Genomic DNA, 17800 nt, shown 5'->3' with positions numbered 1-17800 from the left:
TTTTTCATTTATTTTTGGAAGATTTTGGAGTTACAATATTCAGTCTCACTACAAGAACCCTCTGTCAGCTTTAAAGCTCATTATTAGCTTAGGATTATTTGTTGCTAAGAGGTTAGATGGAGTTTTAAGAAGTTTAAAGCCTAAGACCTGAAAGGTCTATTTATATTATATAACTGTCTATTCAAAGGCTATACCAGAACATGCGAGACAATTGGAGGATGTTTTCAGTAGTTTACAACCAGCACATTTGACACTGAGCATGGACAAGTGCTATTTTGCTCACACTTTAGTTAATTATCTGGGACACTGGTCTTACAGAAGCAATTCAAAATTTCCCAGCACTGCTTACAACCAAACAGATACAATCATTTGTCAATTTGTGCAAATGCTACTATAAATTTGTAAAAGATTTCACAAAAATAACATACTTTGAACAGATTACTCTACAAAGGGGTAAAAGTTTCAGTGAGCACAGGAGTGTCAGCTAGCATTTGAGAAACTGAAGAAGGCATTGATTTCCTATCCCATATTGGTTTTTCCACATTTCAAGAAGAGTTCATTCTATTACAACTGTCCTAACAAAGCAGTCGGCTGCAATTTGGGTCAGATGATTGATGGAAAGAAGCATCCAGTAGCATATGCTTCGAGGTTGTTAAAAGAGGTGGGGCTTAAATACTCAACAACTAAGAAGGAAATGTTAGTGGTCATATATGGTATTACATATTTCCAATGTTATTTGTATGGTGGACGATTTAAAGTTGTGACTGATTATAGGTCACTGGAACGGCTGCTTGGTCTAAAAGAACCATCTCCTCATCTTAGACATTGGGCTCTAAACCTTAGCAAGTTCAATTACAAGCTGACCATCAGCCACGTAAAAAACACACAAACATGGACACATTATCCTGTAAAGTAGCTGTATTGAGTACAACATGCAAGTGTTTGTTGGAATGGCAGCAGGCACAGGCAACGGAGGATAAAGTCTGGCTGGCTCCTAAGTTACAGCTCGGTTTATCATGCATGAGGATTTATTGTGCAGCCATGAAATGTAGATGACTCTGAGCACTATGGGACAAAACTGCTGAGGTCATCAGTCCCCTAGAACTTAGAGCTACTTAAACCTAACTAACCTAACGACATCACACACATCCATGCCCGAGGAAGGATTCGAACCTGCGACCGTAGCAGTTGCGCAATTCCAGACCGTAGAGCCTAGAACTGCTCAGTCACACTGGCTGGCACGAAATGTAGACCATGTCATAGTAATAGTAGTTTTTGAAAAGGAAGTGTCACAACATGTTCATGACAATGTGCTGTAAAGTCACAGTGGTCAGTGAGCTACAAATAGCAATGTTGTGGAATGATTTTTTATGGAGGAATAGAAAGCACAACACGTAGCAGATGTCAGAGACTGCGTACCACGTGCACACAGAGTGAGTACTTTGCAGCGAAAAATTCCTCTGCAGAGACATCAAAGCGAATTTCAATGCTTGGGCTTGACATTTGCGAACCATGTAACAGAACACCTGGAGGGAATAGGTATGTGCTTATGATCATCAATCTTTTTCAATCTTATGATCATTTCTAGAAATCGGAGTAATTCCAGACCAACAGGCCAGTACTGTGGTACAGGTGTTAATTAACAGTTGGGTATTGAAGTTTAGAATGCCTGATACCTTAGTCACAGATCACAGCAATAACTTCATTTCAGAACTTATGAAACAGCTATGCCATCTGTTACAAATGCCGGCTGGAGTGGCCGAGAGGTTCTAGGCGCTACAGTCTGGAGCTGCGTGAGCACTACGGTCGCAGGTTCAAATCCTGTCTCGGGCATGGATGTGTGTGATGTCCTTAGGTTGGTTAGGTTTGAGTGGTTCTAAGTTCTAGGGGACTGACCACCTCAGCAGTTAAGTCTCAGTGCTTAGAGCCATTTGAACCATTTGTTACAAATCTGGAAGTTACGAACTAACTCATTCCACCTTCAAACTAATGGTACAACGAAGTGTGTCCATATTTTGAAAATGCCAAGATTTTCCGTGAATGCTGGACACAACGACTGGGATACTCATATTCCATAGGTGGTTTCCATGTACAACTCAACTCAACAGGTCATACAGGAAGAGGCACCATCACAATTAGCGGTAGTGCATGGGATGAAGACACCATTTGCATATTTTATTTCTATAACAAACACAGACATGCACAGTCTATGGACCCATCAATGTATCAGTTACCACTGAAGCGATTAGGTGTCGCAGGCCAAGGGAACAGTTCCCCCATTTAGGATGAGACAGAGGTAACTACATTTTTTGCCACTTTTGAGTTGTTAGTCCCATAGGGTACACGAAATCAAGACCTACGTTACGATCAAACAAGTGTAACTACCTTATCTGGTTTCCATTTTAGTTGTCAATGTATCCACATTTTTACGAAATATAGTAAGAATCAGACAGACAGAAGAGCTGATCTGTTTTTAGACCACTGGCCACCGTGTTAATTTCTGAAACGGAACAGCTCTTACGTTTCTCTGATCCTAACAGGCCTGTCAGAAGTTGTTTTTTCCGCTACTTCTCTTTAGAAGCATTGTCGCCATCACTCTGTGACAACAATGAGATGCTACTTCCTAGCAGTGAAGATAAATATTGTTTCAGTTGTGAATGGGTTTACAAGCAAGTAGGAGTACTAGGAGTCCAGAGGAAGAAGGATGGTTCAAATGTGCCTGGAGAAGGAACAGAATTTTGTAAGTATTAGAACCTGTTTCTTAGTGTATATTTCGGTAGCAAGTATAATAATAATAATAATAATAATAATAATAATAATAATAATACTGTTATCACCACCACCACCACCACCACCACCACCACCACCGTTATTTATAGTAATAGCTACAGAAGAACATAATTTTGGAGATGGTCAGGACATTCATTGGTTCAAATACAGATGATCCTTCATATGAACCGGACAACACTACAGATTCTGTTGAGTATCCAGACAATTACTAGACACTATAGCAGTTTCAGTTAATTTTCTTTCCCCTTCCTCTGAATACTTGTCATGTTATTTTACAGATAGCAGTATTGAACATGGAACGTCCCTTGTAAAAAATGTCACAAAAACTGCTGAGGATGCAACTAGTGCACAAGTAAATCACCACCATCAGGCAGGGGAAACTGCAGATGACAATGCTTGTACAGAGAATAGTAACAAAACAAGAAAACAAAAAAAGGGTAGCAGTTAAAGAGGAATAGAAAAGAGATCAAAGAAAAATCAATCGACTACATGGTAGGGCATATATTTCTATGAAAAATTCCGAAGTTCCTGCAAGAAATGTGAAGCCGAAAGATTGCTCTAAATGTCCACGACAGTGCACGAGTAAGTTTACTGAGCAAGACAACAAAATATCCATAGAGCCTATTGGGATCTTGGGTCAGTTGAGCTACAAAGGCAGTACCTAAATAAGTTAGCGGAAGAAGAAGAAAAACGAAGTGTGAGGACAAAATCGGATAACTCACAAAGAAAGAGGACCCACAAATTCCATCTAATAAAGGGATCCGATAAGATTGATGTGTGTAGGCAGTTTTGTCCTCAAGACATTTGACATTTCTGAAACCTTTGTAAAAAATGCTATTAAAACAAGAGATGAACTTCATCTAACTGAGAAAGAGCGATGAGGATGTCATAAGCAAGGTATAAAGAGACCCGAAGAAGGTAAAGAGGCTATAAGGAAACACATTTAAGAGTTTTCCTACCCTTCCTTCTCATTACAAGAAGAGTGTACAGCAGATTATTTACCTGCTGATGTGAGTATTAAAATACTGTATGAGTTATATCAGGAACAATGCTATGAGGAAGGAAAGATAGTCGAGATATTGTGGCTGTATGGGGAGATATTCACAAAAGAATTTAATCTGAAATTCCACAGGTCACGAAAAGATGTGAGAGATAAATGTTTCAAGTTTTCACACCTTTACAGAAGCTTCTGTAAAGTTTGGAAGGTAGGAGACGGATACTGGCAGAAGTAAAGCTGTGAGTACCGGACGTGAGTCGTGCTTCGGTAGCTCAGTTGGTAGAGCACTTGCCCGCGAAAGGCAAAGGTCCCGAGTTCGAGTCTCGGTCGGGCACACAGTTTTAATGTGCCAGGAAGTTTCACTGTTTTTGTAGTTATGTTTCTTTGATCCTAAATGGGCGAGTTGCAGGAATTAGAATCTCTGTTTTAAATAGTATAAGCATTAGATTGTGTTGTAATAAGGTCCTGGAGACCACACTTTGAGAGTAAGCTCATGTTAGTAGTGGATAAGGGAGAAACCCATGTGGGAAAGCCCACAGTTGGAGCTGGGTGTTGCCACCTGCATAGCACAGAATTTTTTTCCCCCCGAGCATAATTTTAACTAAAGACTCATCTTCCTCGATTTAGGATGAACCTTCAGATAGAAGGGCAGCGTGCTGTGCCCCAGCCAAGTACTGAATGTGGCCAGGAAGTAGAGGCTAGTCTGGCCTATGTGCTAATCATGTAAGCCACTGGACAGTTATTCACATACCAACTAAACACTTTGAGCAGATGGGAGTTATGACACTGGACATCGATCGAGCACATGCAACAGCTAACACAGTCTGACTAAGAGTGAAGTAATATTTTGTACCTTTGGCACTTGCACGCTACCGAGAGACTTGCACATCACAAACTTAACCGGGCCTAGCAACTCTTCCAAGACCACAGAACACTAGGATAAGCTGACATGACAAGTGTGATGGAGTAAACAACAAGTTCCAACGCAACACACGCCCTACCAGTGGCATGGCGGCAGCTGGACTTGGGGAAGATCCACCAATCCGAGGAGCTGAGGTCCAGACAGCCTCCACCTTCTGAGCGACTTTGGCTGATGGATTGCAAGCTGTCTACAATTTGGTTGGGCATCCTTGTGGTCTTCTAGCCATCTGAATGTCTTCAGCCACCATCCTGGTCTACTCCTGGGGGTGACCGGGGCATTGCTGCTTAACATCAGGACATCTAGCCTAACCTTACACACCCACGCGCACGACATAAGGACAATGAGTATGCGTGAGGGTGCTTAGCTGACACTACTCTGAAGGGCCTGGGTAGTCTGCACTCATCTTCATGGCTGGTGGCTGGTGGCCCAAGCTGCGGCAGCACCCTCTGTGACCCAGGAGAACAGGTGTCACCGGATGTGATTGGGTTGACAGCACATTCTGCCATCGGCTGCGATTGCACACACAGTGCAACCCTGAGGCGGGCAGGAGTGTTGTAAAAAGCTGCTCAAATAAACAACTGCCAATGCTACCACTGTTTCACTTCATGCTCCAGCATGAATCTGCCCACTCCATCACCATTTCTCTTGCCTATCCTGACAGTGACTCAATAGTCCAGGTTGTTACAAACAGTTATAAATCTTATGCATATTTTTCTTTCATTCTTTTGAGAGTTCATTTTGGTTCGTATTTCTTACTTCATGTAATTCCCTCCTGCATTTATACAATTCACTTCCAGATTTAATGAAATGAAACCAGTTTTGCACACTCTTAAACTAAGTATTTTCTCTGTCCTTCATTTAAGCAAAAATATAGTCTTTTCTTTGTCACTGAAAGCTATTACAGTACACATGTTCTTCAGGCTATGAATGTTTTCTTGTAGGTCTTATTGGCATGGCTATATTCATTCAAACCACCAATTCACAGAACTGTCACTTATTTCCTATTTCTTCTAGTATTTCCAAAGTTCTAACAAAATGCTGACGCCATTCAAATGAATGTGCAAGAAATTTGATACAAAGTAAGAAATATGAAGGCCTTCACGAGAAGTAGGCAATTTTGATTGCATGCCACAATCTTCAAATTACATCTTTGGGAGAGTAAGAAAGTTAATTGGGTCCCATTACTGTGAAACTGTAACCTGCACAAAGACAGGTGCTATTAGCAGGCAAATATGAAGAAAAAACAATGCATATTATTTACGTTTGTCAGCTGTTACCAATAACACAGAAAGCAACTGGTAATGATTACAGATAACTAAATGAGTTGCAAATCGAGTGAATATTAACTGAACTATTGGGCCAGAGAAACTATAGATGGAAGCAAACTGACTTTCGAAATTACAATCAGATTGTGTTTTGTTATCTGTAAAGTGTTGCGCTGTCAACCATGGCAATTTGTCTGCTATGTTGCGCATGCACAGTCTTCTACAACTTGAGAAGGGGTCTACATTTCTCCAATCATCTAGCTGAGTACTAATTTGGCAATTTTCAATATTTTTTGAAGTGCTTGCATTGGATCTTAGCAGCTAAAATTTTTGACAGTGCATTTCTTTCACTGTATTCTTCTTGCATAAAAAATTTCAGGGCAGGTTTCAACATGTTGGATTGGACCATTCCCTTTTAAGTCTTGCAAACACATTACTATGTCCAAAAGTGTGCAGAGGAGTAGGTGGTGTGTGAGGATTTCTCCACATTTGTGTCACTCCCTATGTATCCCCATTTCTTTAGCGTGTTTTTGCATTTGGAGACTCCCAATCTTAGACAATTGAATGTTCTCCTGGTGGGTTTTGTGAGCGTGTGGGTCACAGGAAGTTCCCCTATCAATCTGGTAGCAGGATTAGACTTGTGTGTCCTGGTCTCAGTTGCAACTGTTACAGAGGTAGTTGTCTTCACAAAACACTTTCTCGACCTCAGGCATAATGCGACAACAGTGTGGTTATATAGTGTATGCACTGGGTATGTGTTTGCATATTCCTTTCTTATTCTGCAGTAACTGCTCTTCTGATTCGGGGTGGACTTATACCTACAAGAGGTTAAACAGTGGTCAAAGGTGTAGGTCTCAAGCATGAAGTAACAATTCTTGCTGCCTCAACATCTACTTGCTTTGTGTGAGCTGACACTTTCCGCACTGATGTATAATCTCCCTTTGGAAAAATGACCCACAGGAGTGGCCTTTAATAGCTTAGGGTGCTTTTCCACTGATGGTCTGTTTAGTTTCATCAGTAGACAGTTTCTAGAGCTCAGTTTCCCTTCTAATTCACTGCATTGTTGATTGTAAAGAAGAATATGATCCAATCTGACAACCAGGTTTTTGGGATGAATCCAAACTCCAAGGCGAAGTCTCCCCCATCTGCTTTTAAGCTCTCTCCCAGCCTCTTTAATGCGGTGATGGGAACTGCAGACTTTGATCTTGCTGGGATTCTGTTTCACACTGTTCTGTGCAATACATTCCCTCAACAACATGCTCTTCTGTTTATTGGGAATGTTTGTCTTATTAGGTGCACTTGCACCACTTTGGATCATGCAAACCTCTTATCTTCCAGTCTTCATAACGTCCAAGCAGCTTTCATTTTTCCTCTGTAGATTCTTTTGTTGCTCCAGTCTCTGGCCTGGTGATGACTTCATTTCCTGGCAGTACTTCCCATTTGCTAACGTTTTGGCTGTATAAGTTTGTTGTTATTCACATCACAATTTTGTGAATCTTGTTGTTGGGAGACCGTAGATATGCCCATAAAATTTTTATCTTCTTTACCTGATGTCTGCCACAAGATTTGATAGTGTTTTTTGGGATGTGGTCTATATCGATCTTCTGTTTTTTGGGGTCGAGTATCTATCTTAGAATTTTGCGCTGTTCTTTCAAGATATGAGGAATGTCTTCGAGAAATACCTGACCTAACAAAGAAAACACAAAAATTTTTGGGAAGAAGTCTATTTCCCTAGATAGTCTCCTTTCAGTACAATATGCTTTTCCCAGAGATGTTCAATAGCTTTGATGCCCATGTTTATAGTAAGAACCACTGAGCTACACAAAGTAGCTATCAACTGTAGAATTACTCTTCCTTTTCAGCAAATATTTTACCACTAAGCCATTTGTCCAATGTTGGAAACAGAAATTAATCAGAGGGGGCTAAATCTGACGAATAGGGTGCATGAGAAAGCAATTATAACTTCAACTCGTTGCTTCTGGCCATGACGACAATGGATGCGTGACCTGGTGCATTATTATGATGAAACAAACTTTTCCTTATTAAATGCAGTTGTTGAAAGTCATGTCTTCGTCTTCTTTGGAGCCGATTCACCTTTTGCAATCCACTGTTTTGAGTATTCCTTTGTCTCAGGTGTGAACTGATGTACCCATGTTTCATCCATAGCTGTGAATCAACACACAAATTCTACTTTATTCCAGTGCAACATCACCAAAAACTCGAGCGAAACATCCTCACAATACTGTTTTTATTCCGCTGTGGGTAATTACAGCACCCATCTTGCACACAGCTTCCTCATGTGCACATTTTCAGTGAGCATGTAATTTACAGCACTTTTTGAAATGCCAGCAAGTATCTGCTAGCCCATGCACTTTCAGTTGATGGTCACCCAATACCATTTTGTGGATTTTCTTCACGATTTCTTTACTGTCACTTCAGTTGGTCAACCACTGAGATGTTCACATTGGCAGGCCATACGGCCTCACTTAAACTCTGCTGATCAAGAGCAGAATGTAGCTCAGAACTAACAGCAGGACTAAGACCTTTCAAATGGAACTATTGTACCACATAATGACCAGTTTCATCCAAATTTACAGATTCACAGACTATTCACTACTGGTGGCTGGCAAACAAACACTGAACAACGTAGCATTGCCAAACTTAAGCTTTACAAGACTGGTACTTTTACCATGCCGTTTATTTGAAACTACAATTGCTATCCATATGTCAGGTCAGGTACTTCCAGTACAGCCCACATCCCTTCCAGATCACCTTTTCTGTAGCGTGTAAGCATTTTGCCAGCATACAAGACCACAAGCTTGATAAGTGTGTTATAATGCCTGATTTTTGTGTGTAGTGTTGATTATGTAGATTTTACCCTAAGGTCCACTCCTCTCCCCCCAGAGATTTCAAAGATTTTCCCTGAATACTTATAGTACGGAACTTTATTGATTCACCCGTATTTTGTGATCAGTAACATTTGACACTAATTAACGTTCTTACATTATGCTGATGATGAATGTGTGTGTTGAGACCCTACACTGTACCAGGTGTTTCATGACTAATGTTAAAGTATCTAGCTTATGAACCAACATTCCTTCAAAGTGCATCAAGTTTTTGTACCCACTTTCCCCCTCTCAACTGTCCTCTAAAAAACATGGAAAATTCTAACTTCAAACAATTCTATTTCTGTTCAATTTTAATACAAGATATGACACTAGAACCACTGCTTTTTAATAGCTGTATATAACTGAACAGGAAAATATAATAGACATTCAAAATTCGAAGAAAGTAACAGTTGCACATGTAATGATTCCTGGAAAACAACAGTTGAATAAATGAAGTTAAAAATTGGAGAAGTATACTTATTTAAACAGCACAGTTCAATTACTGCTAAACAGAAAACAATTATATGTAAAACAGTAGAAACAACAGAAATCCATCACTATGCACTATGTTAACAATATTACAACATGTATGGCCCAAGAGTTAGTTAAAGTAGCTCTTTCCTCAAGGGGGGGGGGGGGGGGGGGGGGGACTTAAATTATTACATAAATGCACAGTAGGTCTCAGCATGTATGGAGTTATAGGTTGTCTAGGTACCCAAATACAGCTCAGAAATTATTCTTCGAATCTGCTGTTGCTCAGTACTATACAAATAGGGCAGCACTGATATTGCACAATACTTTCTCATACAGAATTCCCCAAGTAAAATGAATTTAACTACTACTGACATGACTGTGGCATCAGATATTTCATATACCTCTAACCGAGTAAAAGGTTGAAACTACTCTGTGAAAAACATACTAAACAATACACACATGAGATTTTATAATGCACTCACTGACTACTGTGCTCAGCTTTTAATTTGCACACAAACACAGACCTGATACTAACCTCAAATCCTTTAGCGAGCAATGGTAATATCACATCTCTCTCCTTGTCACTAAACTTTGAAGAGGGCGCAATAATCATCAGCACACTATCAATCTGTGACACACCCATGGCATATAAGTCACTAAGGACATTTGCACATGCGATGCCTCCTGGAAAACAAATGTAAATGTAGTATTTCTATGTGGATTGGAGGATATGGTAAGAACATTAGCACATTCACTATTACAGCTAATATAAAACCATAACATTTAAATAAAATATCAGAGAAATTTACAGTTAAACTGAGTTTTTACATTTGACTGCAACATGATGCTACTGAAATTTGCCATTATGACCTTCAAATTAGGCATTTCCCTTTGTTAATAGAATGGCAGCTCATAAATTGGATAAGCAGTTTGTTTACAGTGAGCGTTTAAAGAACCAGTGTTGCAAAACAACAAAAATGTCACATTAAGTTTAATGACTGCCTCCTGATTTTCATAAAAGAATGCCCTGTCAACAATGCCTGAAATCACTAAACTTTCACTAATCAATCACTCTAAGAAAGAATGTTTGCAAATGATTTGCAGAATTGTGTTAAGCTCGACCCTTTGTTGTCCCAAAGGACAATGAGGCAGTGAGAAGAAAACTGAAGATGACTGCAATGTGACTTACTACGAGATAGTACATTTAATTTTGCTGTGATTGTCTGCTCCTGATGGATATCACACAATTTGACAGACTTCAAAACTGAGCTTCTGTTAATTTGTGAAAGGAAGAGATCAAAAAATTTTGAGAAAAAATGGAAAATATAGACAAAACTTTAACGTATTCATACAACTCAGAAACTAAGCAGCAATGAACTGTCTGGATGTTCCAGGATTAGCTACCACCACCAAAAGTAGTTCATTTGCAAAGAACTTCCAAGCAAATGAACTCATTTCTTTGGTTAGACTGGACATGTCATGACTACTGCTTTATAGGGTTGAAGAACAGTTTGTGCAGAATAGTATATAACAATTCAATTGCCACAAGTCATTGATAATGAAACCAAGAAAAACCAAAATGTAGCATTATTCTTCTGTATGACTAAGCCATCACACAACACAGAAAGGAGTATTTGAATCAGAAAAACTTTGAACTGCCTGTATCTGCCTGCTTTAAATTATCACCTGCAACATTTTTTGACCCTTCACATAAAAAAATAACAGAAAAGGCAGTGTATTACTCCAAGAAACAGTTGAATTCTCCTGAAACCATGTTATTCAGTGCAAACAACGGAGTGGAAAAATGTTTCCACAAGGGAGGGAGGGGGAAGAGCGAGCGAGCGAGGGAGGGAGGTAGGTAGGTAGGTAAAGAGGGAGGCAGAAGAGGGAGGGAAAGGGAAGGGGAAGAGGGTGATCAGTTGATAGTTTTATTGCATTTGAATGTTCTAGATAACATGTTGACTCCTCACATCCTTGTGAAACACAAAAAGAACAGCTTTTAAGCACATTTTAAATTTTTGGGTAATTTATGGAGCTCATGTCAATGCATGGACAACATCAGAATTGTTTTAAGTAGTGGTTTTTGCATAATTTTGTACCTTTTGTGAAAGAGGATAAACTGTTTGTCTGAACAGAGCAGGGTTGTACTGTTGCTAGATAACTGTACAACCCAGATCCCAATGTCTGAACTGATCTCTCTGAATATATTCACCACTTATTTTCTAGCAAACATTACTTCCCTAATTCAGCCAATGGATCAGCGATTAATTCAAAACTTCACATTTTTACAGAGCTTCTTTTCTTCAAGAGTATATCAATTCAGACTGTTCAATGTTGGCTTTTCACAAAAAAAATTCAAAATGCTATTTTTGGAACCACTTTGGCATGGAATAAAGTTACGCCTGCTACTCTTCGAAAGTCTTGGCGAAAACTTTAGCCAAAATCCTACAAAAATAAACAGACTCCACTATTCCAGTGTGAGAGTAGAAAGTGTGATAGAGCTCCAGATATTGAATCCAATAAATTAAGTGCTGACAACAAATTCACTTCCACCTACTTGGAATGAAGCTGCTGCCAATACTGATAGGTTTATAAGATTTGCTGAAAACAGCAAATTGTACAACACTGCAGAACTTGTAAATTTATCTACTACACAGAACAAGTTTAAAAGAAAGGGATATCAGATCTAATTTCAAGTGAATGAAACAGAAATGCTGTGTCTATTGTAAAAGTGAATAGTACCATACTACTGTATAACACTACATTGTCCTGAACTTTAACATAAAATCTTATTATTTTAAGGTTTTTTTTTTGTCCATAGACTAGTTTCATGCAGCTCTCCATGCTACTCTATCCTGTGCAAGCTGCTTATCTCCAAGTAACTACTGGAAACTACATCTTTCTGTATCTGCTTAGTGTATTCATCTCTTTGTCTCCCTCTACGATTGTTGCCCTTCACACTGCCCTCCCGTGTTGAATTGGTGATCCCTTGATGCCTCAGAATGTGTCCTAAAAAACTGATCCCTCCTACAAGTCAAGTTGTGCCACAAATTCCTTTTCTCCACAATTCTGTTTAGAACCTCCTCATTAGTTAGGTGATCTACCTATCTAATCTTCAGTGTTGTTCTGCAGCACCACATTTCAAAAGCTTCTATTCTCCTCTTGTCCAAACTATTTATCATCCATGTTTCACTTCCATACATGGCTACACTCCATACAAATACTTTTAGAAGACTTCCTGACACTTAAGTCTATACTCTATGTTAACAAATTTCTCTTCTTCAGAAACACTTTCCTTGCCATTGCCAGTCTACACTTTATATCCTCTCTGCTTCGACCTAATTCCCGCAGCATCACCCGATTTAATTCGACTAGATTCCATTATCATCGTTTTGCTTTTGTTGATGTTCATCTTATATCCTCCTTTCAAAGCACTGTCCATAGCGTTCAGCTGCTCTTCCAAGTCCTTTGCTGTCTCTGACAGAATTACAATGTCATTGGTGAACCTCAAAGTTTTTTCTTCTTCTCCACGGATTTTAATTCCTACTCCAAATTTTTCTTTTGTTTCCTTCACTGCTTGCTCAATACACAGATTGAATAACTCGGGGTAAGGCTACAACCCTGTCTCACTCCCTTACATGCCCCTCGACTCATAACTGCCATCTGGTTTCTGTACAAATTGTAAACAGCCTTTTGCTCCCTATATTTGACCCCTGCCACTCTATGGATTTGAAAGAGTATTCCAGTCAACATTGTCAAAAGATTTCTCTAAGTCTACAAATGATAGAAACATAGGTTTGTCTTTCCTTAATCTATCCTCTAAAATAATTCGTAGGGTCAGTACTGCCTCACATGTTCCATTTGTCTGTAAAGAATTCGTGTTAGTATTTTGCAGCTGTGAATTATTAAACTGATAGTTCAGTAATTTTCACACCTGTCAACACTTGCTTTCTTTGGGATTAGAATTATTATATTCTTCTTGAAGTCTGGGGTATTTCACCTGTCTCATACATCTTGCTGACCAGATTGTAAAGTTTTGTCAGGCCTGGCTCTACCAAGGCTATCAGTAGTTCTAATGGAATGTTTTCTACTCCTGGGGCCTTGTTTCGACTTAGGTCCTTCAGTGCTCTGTCAAATTCTTCCTGCAGTGTCATATCTCCCATTTCATCTTTACCCACGTTCTCTTCCATTTCCATAATATTGCCCTCAAGTACATCACCCACGTGTAGACCCCATTTTTTTCATTAGTTCTCTAAAATGTTGTTTTTACAGTGTTGTAAATATTTTATCACTTTAATAGACACAGCGAGCATAAAATAAAAAATCATAGGCCTGTCACCCATTGTTTACCTTGCATCACACACTCAGAACACTGCTTTTTTTTTTTACACAACATGGGGAAATCTACCCGATACTGTCAAGGTACTGATAGTACCGGATTAGTGTGTTTCTGCTGTACCTGAGAAGCCAACACTGAAAATTCTATTCTAAGGAGGAGATTGTGGTGGACTTCTATATGATTTTAGATGTATTTTAGGGCACACACTAGACAAATTAGTGCGAAGGAAGATAATGGTGAACAGAACGGACTTACTCTGGTTTCCAAACTAAACACTGTCAGCTTGAGCTCCTGATGACATACAAACAAGACTGAGTGCTTTAAGTGCATAGGCTTCCATGGCCAGGGCAATTTGAATAAAATCTTTGACAGCAATGCTAAGGAATGAGGCCATAGTTTATTATTCCATAAATGGTTTTTTAACTTGAACTGCACCCTTAGGCTTTAACAATTTTCATGAAATTGATTCATTCAGTGATGGAAAACAACATTTTACTGCACAAACATTCTTGCGAACATGCCAACTACTATATATATTACATTGTGGCTTCTGGAGAAAATAAACGTTGATCCTAAACAGACAACACATCATGTCAGCCTCAATAACGGATTACTACAGATGTTCACTGAGCTGACCCGACGATAGTGTTTTACTTCTGCGGCATGAAAGTGAACAACAGGGAAGCCTGGAAACTGTTCAGGGCCATAAGCCAAGATAGAGCATTTTCTGGAAAAGCCAGCTGTTGCTAAAATACAAGACCAACAACACGATTACTTGGCAATGGATGATACGGAATATGGGGAATGAAAAACCACCTGAAAGTAAACCTCAAGCCAATGCAAGCATATGCTTTCTACATGGACAACTGAGACCCAGGGCTTTAACCTGTGACAACTCCTGGACTTCAACATTCAAGAACAATTCTCCACATCCAAGCCACAGTCTGTGCCAGGATCATCATCAAATATGTGACTAACGGGACACTAGGTGCTGACCTACAACTGCTATGTCACTTTTGACATTACGTTGATACCATAGAGAATGAGTCAGTGCAGATGGTGACAGGCAGCCTGAAGCCAACTACTGTGCATAAGCTCCACAAACATTGGTTGTGCATCATTCCAAAAGTGATGTGAAACTGCATCAAACATCATGATGAAAGCTAATTGCCATCTTCCCACACAGGGAGCACAGGTGGGCAACAGAAGTCTATGATACATTAAAAGCTTCCTACACAAAATGAAGGTGCTAGTGCTTACTTGTTACAGGAACTGGTTAATAAAAGTGAGTAGAGCCCAAACAGCCTCAAAAAGAGGAGTATAAAGCTGCCAATGATTTCACCTGCCCTGTAATGCAGACATATAACAGTATAAGATTATAAACAATAGTGATTTCTTAGCCAAGCTAGACTTTTCTGCAACTGCTTCGAAGTACAAAACCCCTGCCACCTAATTTAATACTAGCTGCTGTGTGAACATTACATTCCAAATAATTACCTGAAAGTTGATGATAAGGCTTCTAGAGTGAAGTTTTTGAAGAAACAGTTCTTTGAAGAACACACAAAATACCTAAACGTTACTGTCCCTCCCACATACGCACTCCCTGAAAATGCAGCCTGATACCCGAAAGGTTGGTCCTCCGACTAAGCAAGGAAGCACGCAAAACAGATACACTATTGTTGCTATCCATCTGTCATCACTGAGGGTTCCATCTACTATAAAGCGTGGGCTTTCAAACCAACATTGTAGCCCAGATAAATTGAGAACCCACCAATTGCATATGTAGTAAAGCAGAATGTAACAACCTCCTTTTAAAAGTATGTTGGGATCCACCTAAAGCAGCACATGGCTATCCTTTTGGGTTAAGGCACAGGTTCTTACATAAAGCCAATACCTTTCAGACCACTGAATATACTAAATTCATTACAGTTACTCCCAAAACTGTCCTGAGGTGTTCTTTATTCAGGAACCACAGAAATAATTAGCACGAAATGGCTCACATAAGAATTAAAGTGAAAAAGAATTGTTTTGATTGTTGTATAGATTCAGGATCATAACCATAGCACCTTGACTCATCATAAGTATCTTTAAAAAGTCACTCAGTCTGGTGTTTCCAATTGCAACCGTTTTCACTGATCAATTATAATTTGAGGTACAAATTTGAGAGACCTTTCTCATTCACAAATTCTTATTAAAATTAACTGAACCATGCTGCAAAGCAATCTGGCTAACTCCACCATATGTTCATTAGTCCATGGTCCACCATCAATTTTCTCAAGTGTAAGTTGATAAATTTTCTCAACATTTTAGCACATTTAGGCAGTTGAGGGAACTATGTTTATCACCTTTTTGAAATAAGTAGACCACTCTTACACATTTTCACTAGGCATCATCTTTACAAGCCGCTTTCAACATCAAGTTTATGCACTTTCTTTCTTGAAACAAACTTTCACATCTGCTCTTAGTGGCCGCAAATCTACCATCTTAAGAAATGAGCAGAGAGCAGGACAACTGCAGCAAAACGATCACTGGGCAATCAAAAACTTATCAGGTGACAATTGACAATACTGAAAGTGGCACAACGACATCTACTGGGAGATATGTCTACTATGCAACTTCTGTCCGTGGCTGCACTTTTTTTAGGGATTTTTTGGACAAGCCACATAATACAGTCGAGGCTGTTTATCTCCAGATTTGTGGACAATAATCCAAAATGCGTGTTTTACTTCTCTGAACAGATTTGCAACAGGGATCAACATTAATCACAAATCAACTGCACTGTATCGCCTACAGTCACAGTGCAAGTAGAAATTCTTTGTGCAAGTTTTCAAAGGATAAATGTGTAACACCAGTCAACGCCATTCAACGGAAGTGCATTTAAACCTTTACAATATCACACAGAGGACTGCACCAGTAAATTGTTGCGAACCCAGTGCAGGCTCTAACAATACCACCACTTGCAAAGTAGGTTAGAAATCAGATTAATAATGTTGCTCATGCAGCATATGTTCGCTTTATCGAGCAACAACAGAGTTATTGACTGTGGATGGTATCGCCAGAATGGAATTAATGAAGTCACTGTAAAAAAGTCATTAATTTTGGCACTTATCTTGAATGGGTTAACATGTAGATTTCGATGAAGCTGTTACGGCTTATCTCGTTGATTCTAGGGAGATTCCACTTTGACTGCTAGAAGGTCCAGATCTGTATTTTAGCAATATTTGGAAACCTAACAAATGTTTTTTTCAGAAAATTCTTAATGATCAAACAGTCCCAGATCAGAACAATGGTATGGGAGAAATAATTTTTGACTTTGTGTTCACGATCCACATTTTTATTAAACTTCTTGTAAATTCACATATACTACTACTAAATTGTCACATAAAAAAAAACAGTTTTGTACCAATCTTCATATATTTAATTTCCACTTTAACCAAACACAAGACTTGACTGTTCTTTTACAAAGTGAAATAACAACTTAACTTCTTCAAAGTGAAACAAAAACTGCTCTGTGCGGATTCGCGCCAAAACAGTTACACGTAAGTCAAAGATTATGATAGTCTCATAGAAATGAATACACACAAGAACCAGATCACTGTAATATATCGATACATCAGAGTACCAATACATTAATAAGACCAAATGTTAATATTGTCACAAAAATATGTGTTACTTCGCAGAAAAGTAGTAAGATTACTGGTATTGAGAACTGGGGTTGCAGTGCCGTAATGGTCATGTAAATAAAGAACCATTACAAGGCACTCCAAGGACGTCAAACCTCTGATGTTACCACACCCACTGTGAAAAACACAAGATGCCACAGCAGTCACATTCAGCCTGCTTCCAGCAGTAATACTTGTCTGGGCAGGTAAATTCAAACTTTGTTCTATGTGGATCCCAGGTATAACATTTCCAAGGAGTGAATTAACCTTTACAATACAGCCAGAACTACAGGCAGCCTACGGCAGCATGAAAACAAATTGCCACCAACTAGTTACATCAAACGCTTGCCTCTTAACAGGTCACTTGCGGTAGACACTGTCATCACACCAACCTGCATCCAGGTTAAAGGGTCGCGAAACTCAACATCACACATCGCTGTATTGTAGATACCATCAAGTTCTG

At 39.3% G+C, this 17800-nt stretch overlaps 1 protein-coding gene and 1 non-coding gene across 2 annotated transcripts in view; one reads left to right on the top strand and one right to left on the bottom strand.

Annotated features, from left to right (window-relative positions):
• The window catches only part of LOC126298365 (selenide, water dikinase 1-like), a 164209-nt gene that overhangs the window by 83577 nt on the left and 62832 nt on the right, over positions 1-17800 (bottom strand). Inside the window, exon 3 of the mRNA XM_049989665.1 lies at positions 9872-10020. Coding sequence (XP_049845622.1) covers positions 9872-10020 — 149 coding nt within the window. The remainder of the gene's footprint in view (positions 1-9871; positions 10021-17800) is intronic.
• Trnas-cga (transfer RNA serine (anticodon CGA)) lies at positions 4048-4122 on the top strand. The gene has a single exon. It is a non-coding gene; the product is annotated as a tRNA-Ser (tRNA).

Source organism: Schistocerca gregaria, chromosome X (genome assembly GCF_023897955.1).
Source record: "Schistocerca gregaria isolate iqSchGreg1 chromosome X, iqSchGreg1.2, whole genome shotgun sequence".
In the NCBI taxonomy this organism is placed as follows: Eukaryota; Metazoa; Arthropoda; class Insecta; order Orthoptera; family Acrididae; genus Schistocerca; species Schistocerca gregaria.
The sequence above is the reverse complement of the archived record's forward strand: the minus strand, read 5'-3'. Positions and strand labels throughout refer to the sequence as shown.